The sequence below is a fragment of the Eretmochelys imbricata genome, chromosome 6, assembly GCF_965152235.1.
Source record: "Eretmochelys imbricata isolate rEreImb1 chromosome 6, rEreImb1.hap1, whole genome shotgun sequence".
NCBI classification, from domain to species: Eukaryota; Metazoa; Chordata; order Testudines; family Cheloniidae; genus Eretmochelys; species Eretmochelys imbricata.
In genome coordinates, this window is record NC_135577.1 from 6,492,244 (window position 1) to 6,520,158 (window position 27,915).

At 55.0% G+C, this 27,915-nt stretch overlaps 2 protein-coding genes across 2 annotated transcripts in view; one reads left to right on the plus strand and one right to left on the minus strand.

Annotated features, from left to right (window-relative positions):
* LOC144266036 (uncharacterized) overlaps nt 1-27,915 on the minus strand; it is a 293,194-nt gene that overhangs the window by 114,050 nt on the left and 151,229 nt on the right. The gene's annotated exons all lie outside the window — the stretch shown is intronic.
* LOC144267014 (integrin alpha-D-like) lies at nt 413-27,716 on the plus strand. The gene is made up of 30 exons (XM_077820630.1): nt 413-483; nt 5,553-5,667; nt 5,812-5,915; nt 6,129-6,193; nt 6,812-6,926; nt 7,370-7,500; nt 7,758-7,903; nt 8,363-8,516; nt 10,091-10,241; nt 10,614-10,687; nt 10,979-11,108; nt 11,264-11,412; nt 12,860-13,000; nt 13,313-13,519; nt 14,406-14,536; nt 18,897-19,054; nt 19,224-19,378; nt 19,542-19,673; nt 20,260-20,333; nt 21,377-21,518; nt 21,804-21,917; nt 23,357-23,436; nt 23,593-23,676; nt 23,829-23,907; nt 24,150-24,257; nt 24,500-24,583; nt 24,757-24,870; nt 25,082-25,174; nt 25,334-25,444; nt 25,635-27,716. Exons 1-30 carry the CDS (start codon nt 447-449, stop codon nt 25,755-25,757), a joined length of 3,501 nt encoding a protein of 1,166 aa, XP_077676756.1. The 5' UTR covers nt 413-446; the 3' UTR covers nt 25,758-27,716.

The following is a 27,915-nucleotide window of genomic DNA, read 5'->3' on the forward strand; positions in this document are numbered from 1 at the left end:
TGTTTGTCGGGTGTAAGAAAAGTGTGTGTGGTTGTCTCAGTGCAGGGATGTGTGAGGGGTGTTGAATTTACAAAGGGCAGTGGGTGGGGGTGGAAAATGACTAAATTAACAACACCGCGTGTAACTAGTTGACCACTCTCAGCGGTGGGGGAGGGTATGGGGGAGTTCAGGGTGTATGTGGTTGATCGTTTTTATTTGTTTTTTCATCTGTCTCCATGTAGCTGCGTGTGTGTCTGACTAGTTGGGTGTCTCAGTGTAGTTGACTTTTTCTTTTCTCCATTCTCCTCCCTCCTTATAACACTCCTGAGTCCGTCCCCCCTCGCCCCATCAGTGTTTCTCTTTTCGGGTATCACTTCTCTTTCCTCTGCACTCTGCTGCCTCCTCTCCAGGCAGCGCCCTTGAACCTCTCACTCCCCGCTCCACACACACCCCTCACCCAGCACAGGATGGACCCCCTGCCTCTACTCCTCTACCTGTGCTCAGGTAAGTGCCAGCCAGAGGGACTGGGAAATGCTGGGCTTCTCCACATGGGTGCCCAGCGAGTACCCCTCTGTCAGGGGGATGGGAGCAGCTGGACGGTCGGGACTCCTGGGTCCTATCCCTGGCTGGCTCTGGGCGGGTGGGAGGGAGTGGGGTCTGGTGGGTTACAGCGGGGGACCTGTGCATCAGGAGTCCTAGGTTCTCTCCCCAAATTTGGGCGGGGAATGGGGCTCTAGTGGCTTAGAGGAGGGATGGGGGGCGCTGATAACCAGCATTCCTGGGTGCAGTTCCCTCTGTGTTCTGTTCCCCCAGACTCTCTGGGATGGGAGTGGGTCAGAGGTGCGACTCCCCTTCTCTGGGGGGCGTGTGTGCTCAGTAGGATGTGGGGCGAGGGTCCGGCGGATGCGAAGTGGATGTAGTGTTCGCAATTGCGCAATCCTGCTGTAAAACCACAGCCACTTCCCGCTGCTTCAACGTCACATCTCTCTTCTCTGTGAGTCCTGGACCCATCAGGGAATGGAGGGGGCTGACTTTGGGGTGGCTGAGAGTGAGGGGGATGGGCTGGGCAGGGGGGACAGACTGGGAGATGGGGTCTGAAAAGGGATGAAGGGAAGAATGGGGGAGGCCACCTCAACTCCTCCCCCATCCTCAGCTCCTTTGTCCGCAGGCCCCACCCACCCAGCTCCACAATTCTGCACCCCGCTTTGCCCCATATCTGCTCCTCCTACAGCTCTGGGGGGTCTTTACTACCTCCCAGGCCTGGAGGGGGCAGCTCCCAGGGGATTCTTGCAGAGGGATGGCCATGCTGTGTGTTAGGGATTCACTCTTGCCACTGATGGGCTGTTTGGTGTATCTTGTGTGACATGAGTTTGGTGGGTCTCAGCTCGGGCTCCCATGGCACAAGCTTACCAGGCCACCCTGCATTAGCTGACAGACTCGGTCGAGAGACCGAGAACTGCCTGGGCCAAGGAGCTCCCACTGCGATGCTGCGGCCAATCCTTGGAGGCAGAAGAAGGGGAAACTCGAGTAAGAGCAGAAAGGTTATTTTACCTCTGTATTTGCTCGTGATGCGTGTGCTGCTGGAATCCTGTTCTGCCACTTCTCGTGCCCACAGTTGAAGAAGGATGTTGATAAATTGGGGAGGGCTCAGAGAACAGCCATGAGAATGATCAAAGCATTAGGAAACCTGCCTGATGGATTGAGCTCCTTGAGTCTATCGCTATTTAGATTAACAAAGCAAAGACCAAGGGGTGATGATCTCAGTCTATAAGTACCTGCGTGGGGAACAAATATTTGATGATGGGCTCTTCAGTCTAGCAGAGGAGGGTGTAACATGATCCATGGCTGGAAAGCTAGACAACTTCAGACTGGAAATGAGATGTAACATTTCTAACACTGAGAGGAATTAACCACTGGAACAATTTACCAGGGGTCGTGGTGGATTCCCCGTCACTGGCAATTTTACATCAAGATTGGATCTTTTTCTAAATGTTCCAGTCTAGTTCAAACAGGGATTAATTTAGAGAAGCTCTCTGGCTCCTGTTACACAGGAAGTCAGGGCAGATGAACACAGCAGTTCCTTCTGGCGTTCTATTCTGTAATTCTGTGAAGGTTGATCTGCCCCTGCAACCCTACAGAAAGTCCCCCTCCCCCCGTGAATCCGGGTCGGCAAGAGATAAATCAAGGGCTTCATTCACCAGTGCTAAACACACTCCTTAGATTTCTTCTTCACATGGAAGTTTCTGCTGCTATGCAAATGAATGCATGGGCAATTTGCATAAAATGGCCATCCAGGGCAAGACACAAAGGAAACTTGAATGAACTGGTGGGGAGCGGCTGGTTGTCAGGACTCCTGGGTTCTATCCCCAGCTCTAAGAGGGGAGTGGGGTCTGGTGCTCAGTTTCAGAAAGGTTTTGGAATGAACTTGCTAAGGGTACAGCTAATGATGAGATTTTACATAGGGTAATTAACACTATTACCGTCGGGTGGGCAGGACATTCCCGATCAACTCCACATTTTCAGTTCAAAGCAGAACTGTCTGTTAGTGATGGCATATTGTTTAGAGGAAATAGAATAGTGGCGCCGAAGATGTTACAAGCTGACTTGCTCACAAGAGGACATGAAGGACGCTTGGAACTGGAGAAATATCAATGCAGAGCCAGAGAGAGAATGTACTGGCCACAAATGAGCAATGAGCTAGCGAAATTGTTAAAATGTGTGAAACAGGCCCCCAGTGCCAACCTAAACAGAGTAAAAGAGGCTATGTTGGTAAGCAATGAACAGTGAAGGGCATGATCTGAAGTTGGTGTGGATCTATTTGCATATGCAGGTGAGGGCTCTGTTTTGACACTGGATTATAATTCTCATTCTCTGGAGGTGGTTTTACTAGAAAATAATACACCAAAAAACATGTTATACTGCACATGAAATCCGTATTTTGCAGGCATGGAATCCCTGAAGTTATTTGCCTGGCGTTGAGATGCAGCCACCTATGGGGTGGGGCCTGGGGGCTGTTTGTACAAGGATTCCTTCACCCAGCACTGAGATGTGGCCACTTGTTGGGTCTCTCTGGGAGGGGATGGGGGGAGGTGTGACTCTCACTCTCCATGGGGCACGTGTGCTTGGTAAGATGTGGGCTGGGGTTGGTGGGCAGGAAATGGATGTGGTTGGCATGGTCCTGCTGTAAAGCGACCACAGCTTCTTCCTCATTCAAGGTCATGTCTCCTCTGTCTGTGAAGCTGGGACCTCTTAGGGCATGGGGGAGGTCACACGTTGTGTTGGCTGAGAATGAGAATGAGAGATTTGAGGCTGGGACTGGGGACTTTGAGGCACATTGGGAGATGTGTCCTAAAAAGGGATGAAGGGAAGACTGGGGGAGCCTGCCCCCACCCTCTCAGCACCCCTTTTGTCCAACCAGCCCCACAATTTCTCAACCTCACCCCCCAGCCCCACAATTCTGCACCCCACCTTGCCCCACATCTGCTCCTCCTGCAAATCTGGACAGTCTTTATAGCCTCCCACCCTGGAGGGGGCAGCTCCAAGGCAACTCTCCTTCCCAGGTCTGGGCTTGCAGGGATGGAGAAGGCAGAAGGGCCAGGGGAGAGGAGAGAAGAGCCAACTGGAGAGATTCTTACACTCCCTACTTCTCTCCCACAATTCCTCTCACCTCTGCTTGCCTCCTGCAGCAGCCCTGATTGGCTATCAGGAGGTGGGGGATGTGGGGAAGATCAGCCAGTTGGAAAGGGGTTTCCCCACTCACCCACTTCCCCCAGCCAATCCCACAGAGGATGGCGGGGAGTTAGTTAGCTACCCAAATGCATTAGGGATTCAGTGTTGCCATCCACTGCCTGTTTCTTGTGTGACATGAGTTTAGTGGGTCTCAGCTTCAGCTCCCACAACACAAATTTTACCAGCGTGATGCTGTGGCCAAAAGGGCTGTTGCGATCCGTGTATACATGAACTGGGGAATCTCGAGCAGGAAGAGAACCTCAGAGTTATGAACACCAGAGTTAGGAACTGACCAGCCAACCCCACACTTCATTTGAACCAGAAGTACGCACCCAGGCAGAAGCAGAGCCCGCCCCGCCCCCAAAGCAAATACAGTATGGTGCTGTGTTAGATGTAAATTACTAAAAATATAAAGGGGAAGCTGCATTTTTCTTCTGCATAGTAAAGTTTCAAAGCTGTGTTAAGTCAATGTTCAGTTGTAAACTTTTGAAAGAACTGTAATGCTTTGTTCAAGTTACGAACATTTCAGAGTTACGAACAACCTCCATTCCCGGGGTGTTCATAACTCTGAGGTTCTATTGCATTTTACCTCTGTATTTGACCCTGGTGCGACCCCCTTCTGGACTAGTGAGTCCAGTTCTGGTGACCATAGTTCATGAAGGATGTTGATAAATTGGAGAGGGGTCAGAGAAGTGCCATGAGACTAATGAAAGGATTGGAAAACCTGCCTCATAGTGATAGACTCAAGGAGATCAATCTAGTTAAGGGAAGGTTAAGGGGTGGCTTGACCCAAGTCTAGGAGTACTTATGAGAAGAACAAATATTTAATATTGGTCTCTTCAACCTAGCAGATAAAGGGTAACACGATCCAGTGGCTGAACGTTGATGATAGGCAAACAATGGCCATGCCTACCCTAGCGATCGTACAGCGGCACAGCTGTACCCATGCAGCTGCATCGATGTAAGATCACTCGTGTAGCTACTCTGTGCCGACAGGAAAGAGCTCTCCGGTCAACGGAATTAAACGACCTCAATGAGTGGTGGTAGCTCTGTCGGTGGGAGAAGCTCTCCTGCCGCCACAGGGTTCTGCACACTGCCACTTATGCCAGCGAAACTTATGTCGCTCAGAGGTGTGGTTGTCTCATACCCCTGAGTAACACAAGTTTTGCCGCCGTAAGTGGTAGTGCAGACTTGGCTCGTGACTGCAAATAAAGCCGACATTTTTAACAGGAAGCGTAATTCACCTTTGGAACAGTTTGCCATGAGTTGTGGTGGATTCTCCATCACTGGACATTTAAAATCATGATTGGACGTTTTTCTGAAAGACCTGCCGTAGTTCAATCAGGAATTAATGCAGGGAAGTTCTCTGGCCTGTGTTATCCGGGAGGTCAGACTAGACGATCACAATGGTCCCTTCCGGCTTTGGAATCTATCAGTCTGTGAAGTCTCTGATCTGACCCTGGTACCCCGACAGGAAGTGCACCCGCTATGGATCAGCGTCCGGGAAGCTGATGGAGACAAATCTAGGGCTCCCTTCACCAGCATTAGCTCCACTCTTGATATTTATTTTTAAGCGGGAGTGACTGGCACTATGCAAATAAATGCAGGGAATGATTTGCATAATATGGCCCTTGAGGACTAGGGAGCAGGTGGTGAGGAGCTGGGAGTCAGGACACCTAGGTTCTATCCCTGGCTTGGGAGAGGAGTGGGATTTGTTGAGTTAGAGCGGGGTGTGTGTGTGTGGAATTCAGTCCCGTAGCCAGAAGGAGTCGGCCCCTCAGCCCCAAACACTGGCCCGTTCTCCATAGGGGAAGCTCTAACTGGTGACTGTTTAACCCCTGCAGTGCTGGCCCCAAGCCGTGAATTCAGTGTGGACGTGGAGGGACCCATCACCTTCCAGGAGGCAGCAGCGGGGTTTGGGCAGAGCGTGGTGCAGTTCGGGAGTGCCAGCACTCGGGGGTAAGGGCCTAACCTGGGCTCAGGGCCCCACATGACTCATGCCCAATGCTAAGGGGCCTGTCTGGCTGGGCTGCCCCTCGTGGGACCCACTCCCCTGGGAGTGATGGGGCATCTCCCTAACCCCCCTCTGCTCTCTCCCAGCAGGCTGATCGTCGGGGCCCCGCAGCAGATAGGAGGCGTGAATGAAACTGGCAAAGTCTACAAGTGCGACCTGGGTTCCAGACGCTGCCAGGAGATTCCCATCCAGAGTAGGGGGCACCCTGTGCTGTGGGGTGCAGCAAGAGGATTGGAGTGGGAATCAGGACTCCTGGGTTCTGTCCCCAGCTCTGGGAGGGAGTGGGGTGGGGTCTAGTGGTTAGAGTGGGGGGAGCTGGGAGTCAGGAATCCTCAGTTCTCTCCTCCACTCTGGGACAGGAATGGAGTTTATTTGCTCACCCTGGTGTGCTTCTCTCCCCTGTCAGGACCCCCCGATGCCATGAACATGTCCCTCGGTTTGTCGCTGGCTTCCCGAGGCTCCCAGTTCCTGGTAGGTACCACACTCAGGGGAGATGGGTGCTGGGACTGGGGTCCGACATTTACTCCCTCATCATTCCAGGGGACAGCTCCCTCCCCAAAACCCCACTACTCATGGACGGTAGTAACTGGGCTGTGTCAGCGTGACTGGAGCAATGGCGCAGAGGTGACAATTGGGTGACATCACCATGACTACATGATAACTGTGCGAGGGCTGTTGGTAACTCCTGTAACTGGAGGGGGGGCACAAGGATGCAGTGGGAAATGGCGGTGGCCAGGTATCCTTGGTTTGGCAACAGTGACCCCGTGAGATGATGTTGTGAGGGATGGAGGCAACTGGCTTATGTTGCCATGGTGACAGTGACTAGAAGGAAGCAGGAAGCTGATGTAGCAGGAAGCATTGTAACTGGGTTGTCGCCATGGCGACAGTGACTGTGCGTGAACTAGCAGAAAGCGTTGGAACCAGGTGATGCCCTCGTGTGGGTCCCGTCTGCCCCGGCAGGGGCTTTCCCTGCATACCCATAGGGTTGGGGAGCAGACCCCTGGCTCCCCCACCAGACCCCTGGCTCCCCCACCCTCAGTGCTCTGTTCAGAGGGGCACCTACTGACCCCGTGCCTTCTCGTGCCCCAGGTGTGCGGCCCCACGGTGCACCGGGCCTGCGGGGAGAACATGTACGTCAACGGCTACTGCTTCCTCCTGGACCAGAGCCTCCGGCAGGTCCAGCGCATCCCAGACACCCACCCAGGTGAGGGGTGACACAGGGGTGTGGGGGGGGACCTATGCTCTGGGGTCATGGGTGGGTACAAGGGACATGGGAAGTTGGAGGGGAGATGGGTCTAGATGGGTCTGATATGGGTTGGGATACCAGGCTAGGTGGGCCCATTGGTTTGATTCAGGATGTCAGTAGGAGCTGGGAGTCAGGACTCCTGGGTTCTGTCCCAGCTCTGGGAGGGGGAGGGGTGTATTTTTTTCATCCCAGTGCATGTCATGCTCTATGCTCAGGACCCCTCCATGGCAGGGACGGGATGATATTGTGACAGAGGGGCCCATTGGTCTGATCCGGGGTTGCAGGGCGGGGGCAGGATACCAAGTTAGATGGACCCATTGGTCTGATCTAGCTCTTTCTACTGGGTTTTCTGCATGTTTGTGGAGTTGAGTCAGGACGTACTTCATTCCTGTCACTCTCAGAGTGCCCCAGACATGTCACAGACATAGTGCTCCTCGTCGACAGCTCGGGCAGCATCGTACCTGAGGACTTTGGAAAAATGAAGACGTTTCTCGCTGAGATCATGAAGCGTTTCCGCAGCACCGACACGCAGGTAATGGGCAGAAGCTGAACCCTGACTATGTACCCTGCCTCTCGCAGTCAGTGCTGACCCCAATACCCCAGTGCGGCGCTAGGGGGCGCTGTGCTGCAGGGGGAGCAGTAAAGGATTTTGCATCCAAAACCAGGAAAAAATTCCAACAGAACCACAACGTCCCGACTGCCTCAGCCCTTAACTGAGTCTGACGCCTGCTTTTCTTACCCTCCACCCCTGGGGTTGTTTTTCTCTCTTCTCCCCGCCTCCCCTTGCAGTTCGCCCTCATGCAGTACTCCAATAAATTTCAATTGCACTTCGACTTCATGGAGTACAGGAGAAGTCATGACCCCGATCACCTTGTCTGGAGGATTGAGCAGCTTCATGGAACGACGTACACGGCCACAGCCATCCGGAAAGTGGTGTAGGTATTGCCCTCCTCCCAGTGCTGACTCCACAGGGAATGGGCTGTAAGGACATGTGAGCTACGAGAAAGGACTCAGGACCACTGGGTTCTATCCCCAGCTGTGGGAAGGAACTGGGGACTAGTGGTTAGAGCAGGGGGGCTGGGCATCAGGACTCCTGGGCTCTGTCCCCACTCCGGGAGGTGGGTGGGCATTAGTAGGTTAGAGCGGGGAGGGAGATGCTGCGAGCAAGGGCTCCAGGGATCTATTGCCAGCTCTGAGTTTCTGTTGCTGAGTGACTTTAAGCAAGTCACAGCCCCGCCGTGTGCCTCAGTTTCTCCATTGGTTAAATGGAGGCAATGACAGTGGCCTCCTTTGTAAAGGACTTTGAGATCTGCAATGCCAAAGCAGTGGACGAGCGCTAGGTGTTATTACGTATCAATAACCCTCCCAGGCGTTCCCCACCCCCCCTTTTCCAGGCTGGAGCTGTTCACCTCTGGGAGAGGCACTCGGGATGAGGCCACCAAGGTTCTCATTGTGATCACAGATGGGCAGAAATACAACGACCCACTTTCTTATTCAGACACCGTCCCTGAGGCTGAGAGAGCTGGTATCATCCGCTACGCCATCGGGGTGAGCTGCGGCTGTGTGGAGAACTAGTAGGGATCTGAGCCCATGTCCAGGTTCCCATTAGATAAGGGAGAAGAACTGACCCAGGGTTGTAACTGGGTCAACGTGTGACGTTATAGGAGAGCTGGAGCTCCTCTCTTGTTCAGGTTGAGCAAAGCTGTCTAGTTACAGGTTGGGTTTTCTGCCTGCCCTACTGTCCACGTGCTGACTCAGATTGCCATGAAATTTGGAATTCCTCATGGGGACACAGGTTAGGATTTGGGGTCACTTGAACTAGGGGCTCCTGACATACAGCCCCCCAGTTAAACAGCAAAATCACCCGGTTCTAATAGTTTTTTCTGCACACACCTGGGACTCAAACAACGGCTCTGATCCTCCCCAAACTGGTGTCAGTCACTTGACATTTATCTCCATGAAACTGCTGAGCCAAAGAGATTGAAATGAGCATCAGCAGCAAGATAAAGGGCAAGTCTACGCAACAAACTTAAGTCGACTTAAGTTACCTTGTCACACAGCCACCTCAGTAATTCAATCATTTTTTCATGTGCACATTATCCTCCTTCTGTTGGTGGTGCGCATCCACACCAGGAGCGCTTGTATCGACTTAACTGTCAGCGCGGGGCATGGTGGGGCCCTGACAGCCAGCGCCCGCAGGCAATATAAGCAATGTGGTGCCTATGCGGACACTGCACCGACCTGACTACATTGAGCTCAGTGCACCGGCTCTTGCGGAAGTGGAGTTATGAAGTCGGTGTGGTGGATGAGTTACAGGGGTGGGAGCTACATTTTAGCGAGGCCGCTTACAGAGTTAGGTCGACGTAAGTCCTACATCAACAAACTCGGGTTTAGAATCATAGATTCCCAGGCCAGAAGTGACTTTTTGCAGTCATCTAGTCTGAGCTCTCATGGAGCACAGGCCAGAGAATTGCCCCCAAATAATCCCTGCTGAAACCAGAGCAGATCTCTTAGAAAACCAGCCAGTCTTGAGATAAAAATTGCCAGGGATAGAGAATCCACCACGGCCCGTGGTGAGCTGCTCCAAGGGTTAATTCCCCTCACAGTTAAACCTGAGACCTTCTTTCCAATCTGAATGGGTGTAAATTCTGTTTCCAGCCATTGGATCTTGTTCGACCTTTGTCTGCTGCTTACCGAGAGGTGCCTAACTCCACCTCTGAACTGACTGCACACAACCCACCCGGACTAGCGCAGTGGTCCCGGCCCTTCACCCCTTGCCCTGAGGTGTCCCTCGGAGACATTGCCCGCACTCACCCCTCACTACGCCCTGGAGGTTGAGTCATGCTGGGCCCCAGAGCGCTGACAATCCCCATGGCAAGGAGACCCCTGTGCCCTGCTGCTGGTACAACCGACACAACTCGGTGCTGAAATGGGGCAGGCTCCATAACTCCAGGCTCCAGCGGCCCGCCACCCCCCACTGACCAGAGCGGCACATGGCGCTGGCTGAGCCATGCCTCTCTAGGGCCCAGCAGGGCTTGGGGCGGGTGGGTGTTGGCCCAGGGCTCTGGGCTGAGTGACGCCCATGCCCTGATCTCTCCTGTACCTCCCTCTACGCCGTGAAGGTTGGTGAGGCCTTCTCCAGTGACACTGCCCAACGGGAGCTCCAGGAGATCGCCTCTGAGCCCACCAAGGAGCACATCTTCCGGGTGGACAATTTCGATGCCCTCCAGGGCATCCAGAACCAGCTGCAGGAGAAGATATTCGGTATCGAAGGTACCAAAGCCAGGGGAGCGGCCACACTGGACCTGGGGCTCCAGAAATTGGTTTTCAAGGCCAAGATGGGACGGGGAGCTGCTGGAAATCCAGAGCCCAAATAGGCCCCAAATATTCTCTCTTTCCCCATTCAACATGTATCCAGTAATCTTCCTCCCAAAATGCCCCTGATGCCTTTCTCATCCAGGGCCCCCGGGCAGGGGACTGGGTGGCTCAAGGGGCTGATACGGGATACAGGGCCTTTTCTCTAGGGGGTGCTGGATCCAATCCAGCCTCGAGGTGGGGAGAAGGGCTGGCTCAGGGAATGGGACACGGCGCCTTTACTGTCTATGATGATCTCTCCTGTGTCTGTCTGTCTATCTCTCCCCGCAGGCACCCAGTCCCAGAGCGGCAGCTCCTTCCAGCTGGAGATGTCCCAGGAAGGATTCAGCTCCCTGCTGTCCCCTGTGAGTGACGCCTGGCCCCAGGGTGTGTCCCTGGAGCCCAGAGTCCTGTGGGAGCAGTGCAGGGGGCACCCCCCCTCTCACTAAGGGCAGACACTAGGGGGCTCTATGCTGCAGCGAGTGGTGTGGGGGCCCAGTAGGGGGTGCTCACTCCCCTGGCCATCAGCACTGACCCCAGTGTCCCAGCACGATGCTAGGGGGCGCTGTGCTGCAGGTGGTGGCTGTGTCTAGTAAATACACGCCGTGCTGTCTGTTCCCTGTAATCGGTCCCCTTTGCCATCGCTGTCGATTTAGGACGGGCCTGTGCTGGGAGCAGTGGGAGCCTATGACTGGTCCGGTGGGGTATACCTATATGGGCACAGCAGGAAGCCGAGCTTCATCAACATGTCCAGAACCTCCACTGGCATGAATGATGCTTACCTCGGTAAGAACAAACCCACCGAGCTTCCCTTACCTATTTAAACAGTCCCCGCGCCCCGCCCCAGAGGTGGCTGCATCTCAGTTCTGGGAAAGTTCTGTGCAGCACTGTTGTAGGGCTGTTTCCCATCTCACCTCCCCACGTCCCTCTCTTCCTTTGAGGTTATTCGTCTCAGGTCATCACAGCCAATGGGCAGAACAGCTATGTGGTCGGGGCCCCTCGCTACCAACACGCTGGCAAAGTCGTCCTGTTCTTCCGAGATACCAAGGGTGGGGAATGGACACCCAGATCAGAGGTGCTGGGAGAGCAGGTATGGAGAGTGTTACTGGTAATATGGAGTGTGGGTGTGAGAGAGAGAGGGCTGGAGGAAGCCTGTAAGATTTTGACATGGTGTAATATTTGTGTTTGGATTCACCTTCAGGAACGATTCAGTCAGAGAGCCTCAGGCAGGGGATAAACTTGACTGGTTTAGGGAATTGCACCGCAGCTGACATTCAGCTTCTCTCCAATATCCCACTGCTGTTACCTTCACTTACAGTCTAGATAGAGCTCATGAGACCGATACAGACAGAGGTCCAGACATACCAAGGGACTTAGGCGTTGTGATGCTGCAGGGAGGCACCTACCCCTGCCAGTGATCCATGAATGGGGGGAAGATAGGCGCTCTTCCACCTAGCTCAAATGTCGGGCCTCATCCAGTAGGCAGGCTCAGAGCCACCACAATCTTCACAAACCAGCCGGAGGAGAAGAGGGAGGGCCTCCCTTATAGATGGTGGTTAGATTTCTCACCTAGGACGTGAACAACCCCTGGTTTGAGTCCCTGCTTTGCCTGATGAGGAAGAAGGCTTTAACCAGGGCTCTGCTGTCTCTCAGGGAGTGCCCTGACCACTGGGCCTTAGGGTGGTTGTGATTTGTACACGTTGTGCAGCCCAACTGATATTTAATTAGTCAATTAAAATGGAATAACTTTAACAGGCAAGACTGAGGGAGCCCACAGCTCAGGGGTCAGGGCATTGACTTAAGAAATAGCAGACCCCTGTTCAAGTCCTTCTCCTCTGACCACATGTACCAGATGGTGCCCTACAGGTGGGGGAGCGTTTGTCTTTCCCCAGTTTGTGGATCCTGCTTGAGTGTGGTGGGAAATGGGCAACTGGCTGCCTAGAGTAAGACAGGAGTGCACATGCCCTGCCCTTGAGGCAGCAACATAAGGAGCTTCTACTGCAAAAACATAGGCACCAAGTCAGGTTAGGCACCTAAAGGGTCAGCAGCAGCCATGCAGAGGTTTTGTGAATCACAGTGCACCTAAGTCTGGGGGTTAAGCACATAACTACCTTTGTGGATCTGGGCTAGAGAGACTCAGGCAAGGAAAATTACATTACTAGTGATATCAGCAGTGTTCGAAAAGGATCACACTACACTAACAAAGTGCATTTCTCCAAGATCTAACTGCCTATACATTCCAGCTGAACAGAACTTACAAGAGTGACTCAGTCAGTGAATAAACTTTACTCGTGCTAGAACAGCCGCTAGAAAGAATTGCACCACAACTAGCATTCAGCGTCTCTCCAAGATCTAACTGCCTCGTTGTGCAAGAACACTTTCAGCGACAGCACCACCCGCTGTGCAGCGAGAGGGTGCGACTGAGGATGGAATGAGGATTGGGACTGAATCCTCATCCCCAGAGGGTGAGAAGGGTCCCAGCGGGAGAAGAAGGAGGAGGTGACTAAATTAAAGGGGTGACTTATCTGCCTCTCCAGATTGGCTCATATTTTGGGGGTACACTGTGCGCTGTGGACCTCGACAGAGATGGGAGCACGGACCTGGTTCTAATCGGAGCCCCCATGTACCATACACCTCTGAATGGAGGACGGGTCTATAACTGCCTGATTAACTGGCTGGTAAGAAAGAGGATGGAGCCAGGGGGAAGATGGATGGCCTGGGGTTCTTCTTTGCCTGCACTGCCATGGGGTTGTGATGCTGGGACAATTAGCATGGCAGTAGCAGGCGCGGTGCTCCAGGAAGTAGGATGGGGGGGATCATTCAGGGAAGCTTTTCCCTGCCAGTCAGTTCTGGCCCTGATGCCCCAGAGAGATGCCAAGGAGCGCTTTGCTGCAGAGAGAGGGAAAGATGGTCAGTAGGGGCAGGGGTACTCTCTGCTGGAAGTCAGTGCTCATCCTTTCCCCATGTGTTTCCTTCCATGGGGCCTGCAGGGGATGACATTGATCTGCACCAAGACACTGCAGGGGCAGATGGGGCAGGCGTTCGCACGCTTTGGGGCCAGCATGTCCGAAATCGGGGACATCAGCGGGGACGGACAGACGGATGTGGCCATCGGGGCCCCCATGGAGAGCGACAATAGCGGGGCCTTGTACATCTTCCATGGGGAAAAGGGAGGCCTCAATCCCCAGTATAGACAGGTGAGCCCAGCCCGTGTGAGAAGGGGTCACCAGAAAGCCCCGAAGAGACATGATGGGGCCCCACAGCCCCCTAGTGCCTATTAGCCTGTAGCTGCTGCTTTCCCATCCCTCACCCTCCGCTGCCCCCGAGTGCCCATTGTACAGTACAGCCGCCCCTTTCCCATCCCTCACCCTCCACTGCCCCCGAGTGCCCATTGTACAGAACAGCCGCCCCTTTCCCACCTCTCACCCTCTGCTGCCCCCTAGTGCCCATTGTACAGAACAGACGCCCCTTCCCGAGCCCTCACCCTCCGCTGCCCCCTAGTGCCCATTGTACAGTACAGCCGCCCCTTTCCCACCCCTCACCCTCTGCTGCCCCCTAGTGCCCATTGTACAGAACAGCCGCCCCTTTCCCATCCCTCACCCTCCGCTGCCCCCTAGTGCCCATTGTACAGAACAGACGCCCCTTCCCGAGCCCTCACCCTCCGCTGCCCCCTAGTGCCCATTGTACAGTATAGCCGCCCCTTTCCCATCCCTCACCCTCCACTGCCCCCTAGTGCCCATTGTCCAGTACAGCCGCCCCTTCCCGAGCCCTCACCCTCCGCTGCCCCCTAGTGCCCATTGTACAGAACAGACGCCCCTTCCCGAGCCCTCACCCTCCGCTGCCCCCTAGTGCCCATTGTACAGTATAGCCGCCCCTTTCCCATCCCTCACCCTCCGCTGCCCCCTAGTGCCCATTGTACAGAACAGCCGCCCCTTTCCTACCTCTCACCCTCCACTGCCCCCTAGTGCCCATTATACAGTACAGCCGCCCCTTTCCCATCCCTCACCCTCCACTGCCTCCTAGTGCCCATTGTACAGTACAGCCGCCCCTTCCCCAGCCCTTGCTGCTCTCTCTGCCCCACAGCGCATCGAGGGGTCACAGTTTCCCAGCAGGCTGCACTACTTTGGCCAGGCCGCCAATGGCGGGACAGACCTGACGAGGGACGGACTGCCAGACATCGCGGTGGGGGCACAAGGGCAGGTCCTGCTGCTGAGGTGAGTTACTCTGTGTCGTTGCGCTGCTCCACATGGCAGTCTCAGGCCTTGTCGACGCTACAGAGTTTTTTTGATAGAAGTTCTGCCCGCGATTAAGAAGCGCGATAATTTCACCGCTATTGCATGTTCACACTACGCTCCTTGTGTCAGCAGAGCGCATCCACATTTGGTGGTCTGGCGCTGACAGTGAGAGCAGGGCTCTGGGTGGGTACCTATCCCAGGGTGCGACTCGCCACATTCTGCAGCTAGGAATTGTGGGAAGGCGGAGTGGATCGCAGCGCCTCATGGGTGCTCGCTCAGCGTCCCATGATGCATTGTTTTCTGTCCCAGCATTCCATGGGCTTCCGACCAATTTTAGCGGCATTTTTAACACCCCCTGTTCACTGTGCTCCCGCCATCTCTGTGTGAAAGGATGGACCCCGCAATGCTCTCTACTGTTGTGGTCACTGCTTTGAACACACCGGAGCTGGTCAGGCAGTACATCGTGAGCACCCAATCTGTACAGCAATAGGAAGGGGTACTTCTCTGAGGTATGGCAGGTGCTTGTTGATCACTGCAGGCATTTCACTGACATCAGCACAGGGTGGTCCAGGAAGGTGCATGATGCACGCATCTTAAAGAACTCTGGTCTGTACAGAAAGGTGTAAGCAAGGACTTTCTTTCCACACCAGAAGATTCCAGTGGGGGATTTTGAAATGCCCACAGTGTTCCTGGGAGACCCAGCCTACCCCTTACACCCATGGCTCATGAAGCCTTACTCAGGAAAACCTGGACCACAGCAAGGAGCGTTTCAACAATAGGCTGAGTAGGTGCAGAATTCTCCTGGAATGTACTTTGGCAGGTTAAGAGCGCGCTAGCGATGCCTTTATGGCAGGTTAGATCTAAGTGAGAAAAAGAATTCAATGGTCATAGCTGACTGCTGACTGAGGCAAGATTTTGAGATTGCGAACCAGTAATGTGTATTTCTATACAGCAATCTGCCATGCTTCATTAAACTCAATTATCTTATTTGACCTAGCACTTGTGTTGATTCCTGACTGGGATTTCTAGTAAGCAAATGATTAGAATGCATGTAAATATTACTAGCAGCAACAATCACTATGTGTAGGCATGGGCGGTCAGTGAACCAGGGCCTTGGGGGTGCTATCCCCTGGCCTAGCCCACCCGTTCTACTCAGGGCTCTACCCCTCCCGCCCCACCCTTCCCTGCCAGAGCCCAGAGCCCCCCTCCCCACCCCACCCCCATGCACACACACAAGCCCTGAGCGCTGGGCGGGTGATGCAAGCACCGGCTCCAGCTGCCTGGCATCCCTGGCTGCAGGCCAGCCCCCACTAGCACCAGCCCCAGGGCTCCTCTGTTACTTTTATCATCCTCCCATGGGCCTTTAGAGTGCACTCCTCACACCCCTTTCTGTCCCATCTTTCCATTTCTCTCAGCACCATGCGTTCTTTTTTTTCTGACTCAGAGGATTGGAGCACCTCTCTGAACACGTCCTCCTTGCTCCACCTTGGTTGCTTCCTTATCTGGAGTAGGTGCTCCGCTGGTGTGTAGTGGGGTCCCCTGAATGGCACATCTGCAGATGCACAAGAAACAATGCACAGAAGCATGACAGTTAGTTCATGCACAGCATTGATTCATTACAGTAAAATACACCTCTTGTAACATACCAATCACTTTCTCAATGTCCCTTGGCAAGCACACATCTCAACGAACACCGTAAACATGGTGAGTATGGCCTAGGTGCGGGGTGGACATTCAAAATGGGGCAAAGGGTGTTGATGATGCTTTCAGAGGATCAGTGAAGGGGACCGGGGACAATATTGTAAATTCTGCCACCATTTTCCACAGGCGGATGTCAGTGAAGCTGATAGCTCATTCCTGAGGGTAAGCAAGGGCACATCTACTGCCTGCATCCAGGTTCAGACCAGGTCCCTAGGCTGCTCACCTGGGTGCCTCTTTGGTCCGTGCACAAGTGATTGCCAAGTGGTGCGGTAAAATTTCCTACAATTGGGAAGGAACAAAGCAGCTCTGCCAAGGAACCTTTGGCAGAGGATTGGCAAGAACCTCCAGGGTAGTTTCCTAGAGATCTCTCTGGAGGATTCCCATGAAATCTAGGTGTGCATCAGCACCCTCTTCTGCTGCACTGCTAAGCTGCACAGGGAAAGCTGGTCTTGCACATTTCTATCTCTTCCTTCACCCACCACTATAGTATTCAGAGCAAAGGACAGCTGTCCGCCATGTAATCGAGCAGTATCTGCTCAAAAAGATCACTCACCAGGGGTCTCCTCTCCTGCATCGTGCTCGCCGGAGACAGACTGCTGGGACTGGCTCCACCCCTCTGGAGTGGAAAAGAGTTCCTGACTCACCATGGTACCGGACGACCCTGCCATGGGGTCCAAAACGTCTTCCAACTTGACCTCCTCATCCACCACTTCGTCCTCAGGGTTAGGTCCACTTTCCATTCCCTCCCGCCCCATCAAAGTGTCCATGGGGCTCTTGGTGGTGGAGGTGGGGTTGCCACCTAGGATGGTGTCCAAATGCTTGTAGAAGCGGCCGCTCTTTGTTGCAACACCGGAGCGAGGGTCTGCCTCCCTTGCCTTCTGGTCCGCCTGCCTCAGCTCCTTTATCTTCGCTCTGCACTGCACCATGTCCCGATTTGTAGCTCTTCTCACATATGCCATGAGAAATCTGCCTGTAGGTCTTGAAGTTGTGGCTGCAGAGCAGCAGGGTTCGAACCGCTGATTAGAGCGGTCAGGTCGTAGATTTGCCAAATTTCTAGTCACACAGAACCGAATGCCTGTCCCTTCCCTGAGGCCCTATCCCTGCCCTCCCCCTTCCCCAAAGCCCCGCCCCCACTCACTACATTCCCCCTCCATCGGTGGCTTGCTCTCCCCCACCCTCACTCACTCTCACTGGGCTGGGGCAGGAGTTGGAGTGTGAGAGGGGGTGAGGGCTCTAACTGGGGGTGTGGACTCCAGGGTGGGGCCAATAATGAGGGGTTCAGGATGCGGGAGGGGGCTCGGCCTGGGGCAGGGAGTTGGGGTGTGTGAGGGCTCCGGCTGTGGTGCAGGATCTGGGGTGCGGCTGGGGATGAGGGGTTTGGGGTATACGGGGGGCTCCAGGCTGGGATGTGGGGTTGAGGGATTTGGAGTGAGGGAGGCATCTGTGGGTTGAGGCAGAGGGTTGGGGTGCAGGAGGGGGTGAGGGCTGTGGGCTGGGGCTGCTGGCTATGGGGTGGGGACGGGGTGAGGAGTTCAAAGTGTGGGAGGGAGCTCTGGGCTGGGGCAAGGGGTTGGGGTGCAGAGGGGGTGAGGGCTCTGGGCTGGGGTTGCTGGCTCTGGGGTGGGGCTACGGATGAGGGGTTTGGAGTACAAGAGGGGACTCTGGGTCGGGGGGGCTCAGGGCTGGGGCACGGGGTTGGGAATCAGGATTGGGGCATGGACTGACCTCTGGCGGCTCCTGCTCAGCAGTGCAGTGGGGGCTGTGGGGGGGTTAAGGCAGGCTCTCCTACTGCCATGCACACCCCAGAAACAGCCAGCAGGTCCGGGTCCTAGGTGGAGGGGCAGGAGGCTTCACAGACCACTCTTGCCACCGGCACCACCCCCCCCGGCCCCAGCTCCCATTGGCCGGGGAGTGCAGAGCCCGCACTCAGAGAACGTGCCCCCCTGCCCCAGAGGCCGGACCTTCTGGCCAATTCTGGGGCGCAGCCTGGTGCCAGCCAGGACAGGAAGGGACTAGCCGGCCTTAGAGCTGCAGCACCCCCGACCGGACTTTTAACGGCCACCTGGTCAGTAGTGCTGACCGGAACCGCCAGGGTCCCTTTTCGACCGGTTGTTCCATTTGAAAATCGGACACCTGGTCACCCTCTCAGGAAGGGCATTGTGGGACACCTCCTGGGGGCCAATCACAGCAACATGACCAAGCGCAATCTTTACACTAGCACTCTGTCGACAAAACTTTGCCGCAAAAAGCTCGAAGCCTCTCGTCGAGGTGGTTTTACGTTGTCGGCAAAACAGGAGAGTTTTGTTGCCATAAGTCACATTGTCGTGTGTAAACCTCCAGTGTTTTGTGGACAAATGCTGCCTTTTGTAGAAAAAATCTCTACAGTGTAGACAAGGCCGTGGTATTCTGAGTGTGAGTGTCTGTGACTGCTGCCCCCAGCTGGAGAATGGCACAAGGACAGCTCTGCTGCTCCCTTCTCTGCCCCCCAGCATCTCCTCTAGCAGAGCTGCGTGTCCATAACCCATCTCCCTGGGGTGCTGTGAGCACATCCAGGCTGGGTGGGAGGCTCAGGGGAGGGAGGGGGCCTGGCCCCATTGCAGAGAGCAGCTGCGTCACGGTTCTGTTCCTCCCATGGCAGGTCCCGGCCGGTGCTCAGAGTTGGGGTCTCCATCAGCTTTCAGCCCCACACGATCCCAACCTCAGCCTTCAACTGCCAGGGGCAGGAGCAGCTCAACACGGAGGCCAGCAGGGCAGAGGTCTGCTTCACTGTCACTAAGAGCACCAGGGACAGCCTAGGTCAGACCAAACCCCCACCCCCCATTCCCCTCCCCTCTGAGCGAGCCAGTCCCCTGTCCTGGGGATGGATCGGAACCAGCACCCCCTAGAAGGGCAAAGCCCCGTGTCCCATTTCCCCTTGAAGTTCCTGCTCTCAATTTCTCTGTCCCTCGTTTCCCCTTCCCCGTAGGTGACAGGATCTCCAGCACCATCCAGTACAGCCTGGCTCTGGACCCCGGTCGGACAAAGATCCGAGCCACCTTCAACTCCACTGGCCCTGTCCTGAGCAGGGAACTGCGGCTTGGCATTGAGACAAGATGTGAGATATACCGGATAACGTTTCTTGTGAGTGTGGGGGGTCCTAACCCCTTCCCTCCGACTGTGTCTGCCTCTTCCACCCTGCCCCTTGCTCCCAAATTACCCAGAGAACAAACCTCTCTCCTGGTCCCACCCAGCCCCCAGCCCCCCTTTCCCTTCAGAAGCCCGACATCTCTCTCTGTCTCCCCAGCTCTGCCCAGAGGACACCCTGACCCCCATAACCCTGCGTCTCAACTACACCCTGATGGGGGAGCCCATCTCTACCGCTAGCAACCTCAAACCCATCCTGAGCGAGGACTCCGCGACGGTGTCTGCAGGCTTGGTAAGCTGCCAGAGCAAGGCCCCGCGGTGGGTCTGCTGCAGGGATTGAACCAGTGACCGCGGGGTTTGAAAGCAAGAGTCTGGAAAATTCAGAGGCAGCAGCAGCCTCCTAATCCACTTTACACAGCACAGCCACTCGAGGGTGACAGATGGATGCTGAGTTTGCTTTGGCATCTCCCCTCCATGGGAACATTCCAACTTCTCCTCAAAGCTCCCAAAATTTCTGTCCAAAGAAACAAATATTTTGGCTAAAAAAAGTGATTTTTTACTAGACAATTGTCAATATTTATTTTGGCCAGGGCCCCCTAAATGGGAAAGATCCCATGTCCTGTTCCCCATCCCCCTGAGCCGGCCAGTCCTCCAGTCGCGGCACTCCTAGAAGTGTGAAACTGCCGCTGGGCAGAGGGTGAGGAGGAAGGGTGGGGTGGGGGGGGCTGATGATGGGTTTATCTGTCCCCCAGTGCAGGGGGCTGGGAGGTGCTGGGGTAACAGGAGGGTCCCTGGGTCCCCGCAGTGTCACTCCGGCAGGTGGTGCTGCAGACCCCTCCCCACCCACTCTGATCCTGCTCTCCTGGGTTTCCAACCAGCTCCCGTTTCAGAAGGACTGTGGGACAGATGACCGCTGCGATGACCAGTTAGAAATCTCCTTCAATTTCTCTGGGTAAATCACTGAATCCTCCCTCCAAAAACACCTACCATGGTGGGACACATTTGGTTTGATCACGCTTCGGATCTTCAACATCCAGCTGGAGATCTTGTTAGATTTCCAGTGCTGATGGATGGGGGGTGAGAAGGGTTGCCCCCTCCCACTCCAGGGTGCCCCCTGATGTACTGGGGATAGCAGTGAGCCCGCCGGTTCCACCAGCCTGGTCTCCCTTACACTGTTCTGCTGAGCCAGGCCCTCAAGCCTCCTCTAGCACACACCCAGGTAGGGACTCACCCAGCTGCAGAAAGACACAGACACTGAAATCAGCTCTGCATGGGAAGAATCAGCTCAGGAATGTCCAGCACGCAAGTACACACAAGAGTGTAAACCCAAAATTGTATTGTCTTGAGCCACACAGAAAACTGTACAGCGTAAGCTCATGAAAAGCACCCCCTCCCTCAATGTGGAGGAAGATATGCACAGCTTTTTGCCCCCCAGTTATGACTTGCACAAACTGGTTGAGAGAAAACAAACACACGTTTAATAACTACAAAGGATAGCTTTTAAGTGATTATAAGGGATAGAAAACAGATCGAAGCAGATTACTGAGCAAATAAAACAAACATGCAAACTAAGGTTAATACACTAAAGAAACTGCCCAGATCAATCTTAGGTATTTTCAGCAGTCATCTTGGGCAGGGATTTAGTGAAGAACCAGCCCTGATAAACTCACTTCCCTGCCTTATATAGGATTTACATGTGGCAGGAATCCTTTGTTTCCCTGTTTGAGCCCCATCCCCAAACAAATAGGACAATCACATTCAGTAAATCATCACCTTTCCAGTGATACCGCACGTGACCCATCTTGCATAAAATACAAATTAGTTATGCCATATTCATATCACAACAGTAGCTCTATGAAGAATATGGGGCGTAGTGTCACAGGGTGACGCTGGAAGCTCACAGCGCTGGGGTCCCCGGGTGGACACTGCTAGAAGACGTTCACAGAGCATCCAGGACACTGCCCTGAGGAAGCTCACCCCTTTCTCCCGCCTTAGCTTGAGCACCCTGGTGGTGGGCGTCACCCCCGAACTCAACACCACCGTCTCCATCCAGAATCACGGGGAGAATTCCTACAGCACCACGGTGCGGTTCCTCTACCCAGCCGCGCTGTCCTACCGCCGGGTCCTGCTGCTCCAGGTACCCCAACGAACACCAGGCATGAGGGGCAGGCTCTGCAGTGGGGAGCCATGCTGCAGGGAGTGGACAGGGAGCTCAGCAGGGGTTGCTGAGCTGCAGGGAGCAGGTGGGGGGCTCGATAGGGGAGCTGAGTTGTGGGGAGCGGGGGGCTCGGTGGGGGGTGCCAAGCTGCAGGGAGCGGGCCAGGGGGGGCTCGGCAGCAGTGCTGAGTTGCAGGGAGTGTGCAGGGGGCTTGTCAGGGGTGCTGTGGTCTACGTCTCTCACTGGCTGGTCTCTCATGGTCAGTCTAACAGGAGGGCCGTGGCTGTTAAGTGCAGCTCGGCCTTGGGCTCCAAGGAACAGACTCAGAGGAACAGCACCTGCCACATCAACTACCCCATCTTCCGGAGTGGAGCTGAGGTAGGGACGGGCCCTGGCCTCAGCCCTGTCATGTGAACTCCCCAGGTGTGAGCGAGGGTTGCCAGGCATCCAGTTTTTGACTGGAATGACCGGTTGAAAAGGGCCCTGGCAGCGCCGATAAGCACCGCTGACCGGGCTGTTAAAAGTACGGTTGGCGGAGCAGCGAGGCAAAGCCAGGCTCCCTGCCTGCCCTGGCTGCACGGGGCTCCTGGAGGTGGCCGGCATGTCTCTGAAGCCCCCTGAGGCAGGGGAGATCAGGGAAGCTCTGTGCGCTGACCCCCCACCCCCCGGCCCGCGCCTCTGCCTAGTGACCCGGGAACCACAGCGAATGGGAGCTGTGGGGGCGGTGCCTACCGGGCGTTGGTAGTGTGCACTGCACAGAGCTGCCTGCCCGCGCCTCTGCCTAGTGGCCCGGAGCTTTCGGGAGCAGCATGGAGCCAGGGCAGGCAGGGAGCCCACCTTAATCCCACTGCACTGGTAACTGGGGGCTTCTTGAGGTTAGCGCCACCCGGCCAGAGCCCACACCCCAATCCCCCTCCTGCAGCCCAGCTCCCTACTCCAGGTCAGAACCCCCTCCCACACCCTAACTCCCTCCCAGACCCCACACTCCATGCTCCTGCCGCAGCCCTGAGACCCCTTCAGCACCCAAGCTCCCTCCAAAAGCCCATACCTCCAACTTCCTCCCGCACCCCAACACCCTGCCCCAGCCCCAAGCCCTCTCCCACACCCTGAACTCCTCATTTCTGACCCCACCCCAGACCCCGCATCCCCAGCTGGAGCCCTCACCCCCTCCCACACCCCAATTCCCGCCCCAGCCCAGTGAAAGTGAGTGAGGGTGGGGAACGGCGAGCAACTGGGGGGGGGCTGGAGTGAGTAGGGGCGGGGCCTCAGAAAAGGAGTGGGGCAGGAGAGGGGGAAGGGTGTTCAGTTTTGTGCAATTAAAAAGTTGGCAACCCTCGTGTGAGCCCAGCTGGGAGCAGAGAGGGGCAGTTCCGTGGGGTCAGCCCAGCCCGTGACAAGCCATGTGCTGGGGAAAGCGCCCCGGGGAGCCTGGCGAGTCATTGCAAACAGAGCCCTGGGGTCACTTTGGGGCTTGGGTCAGGCCCTGCCGGGGCTGCAAACCAAGAGCCAGACTTTGAGGGGCTGGAAATCAGGCCTTACTGGGGGAGAGAAGGGGAGGGGCTGTTCCCTCCCCCCTTTGGGGTCCTAAAAAGGATGGTTAATGGGGTGTTGCCATGGCACTGAGTGGGTTGAGGTCTCTGGATCCCAAACCAGATTAGCGCTCTCTGTGGACAGGGACAGGGTCATGTTAACACCTTTGCCTCCATCTAAGTTCATACAACAGTCCCCCTGGTCCCCCGCCCCCACCGCCCGTCCCGCGGTCTCTGGCAGTTCCCCAGGCCCTGAGCCCAGCAGCTCTCAACCCATGTGTTTTCCAGGCCGTCTTCGTCGCCACCTTCGACGTCTCCTCTGAGGCTGACCTGGGGAACAGGCTGCAGATCACGGCCAAGGCCAGCAGGTGAGGGGGCCGTGCAGGGCCAGGGGGTGGGGTGGGGGCAGTGGGAGGAGGCCGTGCAGGGAGCAGGGCAGGGCAGAGGCCTGTGATGCAGCCTCCCTGCCCAGTTATCTGCCTGCGTCTCCTCACGTCTCTCCCCTTTGCCCTCCCCTCCCCCAGTGACAATGGCGGCCCCATCACCGAGCGCATGATTCACCGGGCGGAGCTGCCGGTCAAGTACGGCATCTTCGTCATCCTCACCAGGTAGGTCAGTGCGGAGACAGAGGGGAGAGCGCCCCCTGCTGGGGCCCCCATCCCCGCCCCCTGCAGCACAGCGTCCCTACCCACCGCCACTCTCCAGCCCCATCCATCACACTCCCGTCTCTCTCCTTCCTTCTGTCCTTTTCCTCCCCCAGCCTCGAGGAGTCGACCAAGTACGTCAACTTCTCCTCCAAGGAGGCAGGGACAAGTGTGCCAGTGACACATCGGTACGAGGTGAGGCTGGTGGCACAGAGTGCGAGGGGGGAGATGGGGCAAGAGGGAGGTAGTGGAAGTGATTGAATGGGATCTAGTGGGTTAGAGCACGGAGGGGTGGGGGTGAGCAGGGAGCCAGGACTCCTGGGTTCTATCCCCAGCTCTGGCAGGGAAGTGGGGTCTGAGGGTCAGAGCCGGGGCTGGGGATCAGATCTCCTGGGTTCTCTTCCTGCAGTGCTCTGTAGCGAGTCTGTTTCTTTCAGGTCAAGAACCTGCGGCAGCGAAGAGTCCCCATCTCGGTCACGTTCCAGTTCCCCGTGGAGCTGAGCGGGGTCCGGGTGTGGGACGCCTCTGAGGTCGTCCCCTCCAAGGTACTTGCCTGTCCCTGCCCTTGTGTGTGTGAGATGGGCCCAGTGACACCTGCTCGGCCCTACAGCGGCCCCTGCTGGGACAGGCTGCCTCGGGGAGAACAACCTTCTCCAGGGTCTTCCCCAGCCCCTAAACCAGCCAGTCCCCTGTCCTAGGGCCGGATTAGAGCCAGTGCCCCATAGAGGGGAAAGGCCCCGGGTCCCCTTCCTGCCCCCGTTAACACCGTGTCTCTCTCCCTCCCCAGCCCCAGCTGGCTCAGTGTACCAGTGAGGTGGGATCGACCAGTTCAAAGGACCTTGTGAAGCAGATGAGCGAGCGCCCCCTGCTGGTGAGTGCAGGCCAGTGTGGGTCGCAGCAGCCCCTTCCCTTGGCACTAATATAGACTGTGAGTTGGGGGCTAGGCTGGGGGAGGGACCCCTGCTATAGACAGACTGAGACCCTTATGCCCAGGCAGAACCCTGCACGCCCACTGCCTCACCCGGCGATATCCTTCCGCCCCAGGACTGCTCCGTGGCCACCTGTAAGAAGATCCGGTGCCAAATCCCCTCCCTGGAATTGCAGCAGCCGCTGGAGTTCATGATCAAAGGGAACGTCAGCTTCCAGTGGGTTTCCCAGGTAGGAGAGCTGCCACTGCCTCCTGGCCCCAGGCAAGAGATCCCCCCGTGTGAACAGCCCCTGAGCCCCTCCCGAGAGGTGGCTGCATCTCAGTGCCGGGCAAGGGATCCCTGTGTGAACAGCCTGTAAATTTCTCTGGGTCTCTCTGGGATGATGCTCCGGCCTGGTTTGTGTCATTTCCAGTCAGGGACGGTAAATTTCTCTGTTCCAGACTCAGCAGCAGAAAGTGAATCTGGTGAGCGAGGCCTGGATTGAATACGAGGAGAAGAAATACACCCAGAAGGAGGGATTCATCCAGCGCCAGGTACCAGAGTGACTGCACTCGGGATAGAGAGAGCATCGGGTAGTGGTTAGAGCTGGGAGCCAGGACTCCTAGGTTCTGTCCCTGCTCTGGGGGGAAGTGGGGTCTGGTGTGATAGTGTCAGGACTCCTGGGTCCCCATCTCACAGCTCCTCTCCCCCAGGTGCAGACGGTGGTGGAGCACTTCGCAGTCTATAACTACCTGCCCATCATCGTGGGCAGCAGCGTGGGGGGCCTGGTCCTGCTGGCTCTCATCACAGCAGCCCTCTACAAGGTGAGTGGGGCAGGGCTCTAACCCCCCCCTACAGCCCATCACCCTTGGGGAGGGGCCTGTGGCTCTCCCAGCTGGTGGAGGAGGTACAAGGATTTTTCCTTCATAGGTTCTCACAGCCCATCCCTCCTGCTCCTCCACCATGAGCCTGTCTCTGTCTGCCTCTCACCATCTCCCCTCTGTCTCCTTCCAGCTCGGCTTCTTCAAGCGCCAGTACAAGCAGATGATGGAGGACGCTGGGGAGGGCGAGGGGCCTGGCCCGACCCAGAGCGCCTCCGCTGGCAAACCCCCTGCTTCCGATGTCCCCAAACAATAGCCCCCCATGCGCCAACGCCCCCAGCTTGGCCTCCCTCTGGGCTGCTCCAGATTCACCCCCGCTCGCTTATGTTGGTCACTGGACACCCTCCCACCAACAAAATGCATCCTAGTGCCAACTAGAGCCAATCGTTACTGAAATTAGGCTGGGGCAAATTCTCTTTGTCTTTTTATAATTTTGATGGAAAATGTTGAAATTTCTTTTCGGCCTTTTTTTAAACTTCCATCGATTTTAAATTTTGATGTGGAAAATTATGGGTATTACACATCTTTTTTTTTCTATTTTTATCTATTCAGATTATCCCAGTTGTGGGAATTTATGTGTGTGCGGGGGGGCCGGGCCGTATGTGGAGGTCAGACAATTATTTAATGGCAGTAGAGGTTGAGATTCAAAAAGTTAAAGCTTAATAACTGTGCTTGGAAGGACTGGATTTTTATCGGGAAATGTTGTATTCACCACACGCACATAAACTGCTGGCAAAATATTTCTATTGCTAATAATCAAAATTTGCAGATAAGCAAAGTAAGAATAATGCTGCCTGAGAACTTTTTAGAGTTGGATTTGAGGCTATTGTCTTAGACTAGGTCTACGCTGGGGGGGGATCAATCTAAGATACGCAATTTCAGCTACGAAAATAGCGTAGCTGAAGTCAGCGTACTTAGATCGACTTACCACGGTGTCTTCACGGCGCTGAGTCGACTGCTGCCACTCCCCATCGACTCCGCTTGCACCTCTCTTGGCGGTGGAGTACCGGAGTCGACGGGAGAGCACTCAGGGATCGATTTATCGCATCTAGACTAGACACGATTGTAACGATGCTGGTTCAGGCGGGACCCAGCTGAGAGTATCAGTTCAGGACAAATTGCTTCAAGCAGGGCAGTTACAGCCCAAGGCTGGGGTTTCTATGCACACCAAGGCAAACCAAACCAGCCAGACAGAGAAGACTTTTGTTTTACCCCACTGGCTAACCACAAGTCACACAAGCAATTCCCTTAGACATTCCAGTTTCCCAGTATCACCACCATTGCCCCTCGATATGGGGACAAATGGTTATGAAAACCAATACCCTAGTAAAAGAAAAAAGGTTCTCTCGCTCCCAAAGGACGAAGCCCCAGACCCAGGTCAAGATACAAATCAGATCTTACCCACAAATCACGCTGTTGCCAATCCTTTAGAATCTAAAATCTAAAGGTTTATTAATAAAAGGGAAAAGATATAGATGAGAGATAGAATTGGTTAAATGGAATCAATTGCATACAACAATGGCAAAGTTCTTGGTTCAGGCTTGTAGCAGAGATGGAATAAACTGCAGGTTCAAATCAAGTCTCTGGAGAACATCCACAGCTGGGATGGGTCTTTCAGTCCTTCGTTCAAAGCTTCAGTGTAGCCAAGTCCCTCCAGAGGTAAGAAGCAGGATTGAAGATCAGATGGAGAAGCTGCAGCAGCTTTTTATATTCTCTTGCCATGTGGTCTTTCTTCCTTTGTCCCAAAGACAAGCTGTCCATCACATGGCCTGGAAAAACCTCAGAGTTCTGTCCATAGGCATGTCCCTGCACACCTTGCTGAGTCACAAGGCGTGTCTGCCTTCTCTCAATGGGTCAGTTGTATCGCTGATGGTCCTTAATGGTCCATCAAGCAGGATAGGCAGAGCTGACACCAACTTGTCTGGAGTGTTCCTGTCATAAATATAAAGGGAAGGGTAAACCCCTTTAAAATCCCTCCTGGCCAGAGGAAAAATCCTCTCACCTGTGAAGGGTTAAGAAGCTAAAGGTAACCTCGCTGGCACCTGACCAAAATGACCAATGAGGAGACAAGATACTTTCAAGAGCTGGGAGGAGGGAGAAAAACAAAGGGTCTGTGTCTGTCTGTGTGATGCTTTTGCCGGAGACAGAACAGGAATGGAGTCTTAGAATTTAGTAAGTAATCTAGCTAGGTATGTGTTAGATTATGATTTCTTGAAATGGCTGAGAAAATAGCTGTGCTGAATAGAATGAATATTCTTGTCTGTGTGTCTTTTTTGTAACTTAAGGTTTTGCCTAGAGGGATTCTCTATGTTTTGAATCTAATTACCCTGTAAGGTATTTACCATCCTGATTTTACAGAGATGATTCTTTTTTACTTCTATCAAAAGTCTTCTTGAAAGGAAACTGAATGCTTT

Coding starts and splice junctions, on each gene's coding strand:
- LOC144267014 (XM_077820630.1), top strand. CDS start 447: ATGGACCCCCTGCCTCTACTCCTCTACCTGTGCTCAG. Junction 14,537..18,896: donor GGGCAGGTCCTGCTGCTGAG/GTGAGTTACTCT, acceptor CTCCCATGGCAG/GTCCCGGCCGGTGCTCAGAG. Junction 20,334..21,376: donor ATCTCCTTCAATTTCTCTGG/GTAAATCACTGA, acceptor CTCCCGCCTTAG/CTTGAGCACCCTGGTGGTGG.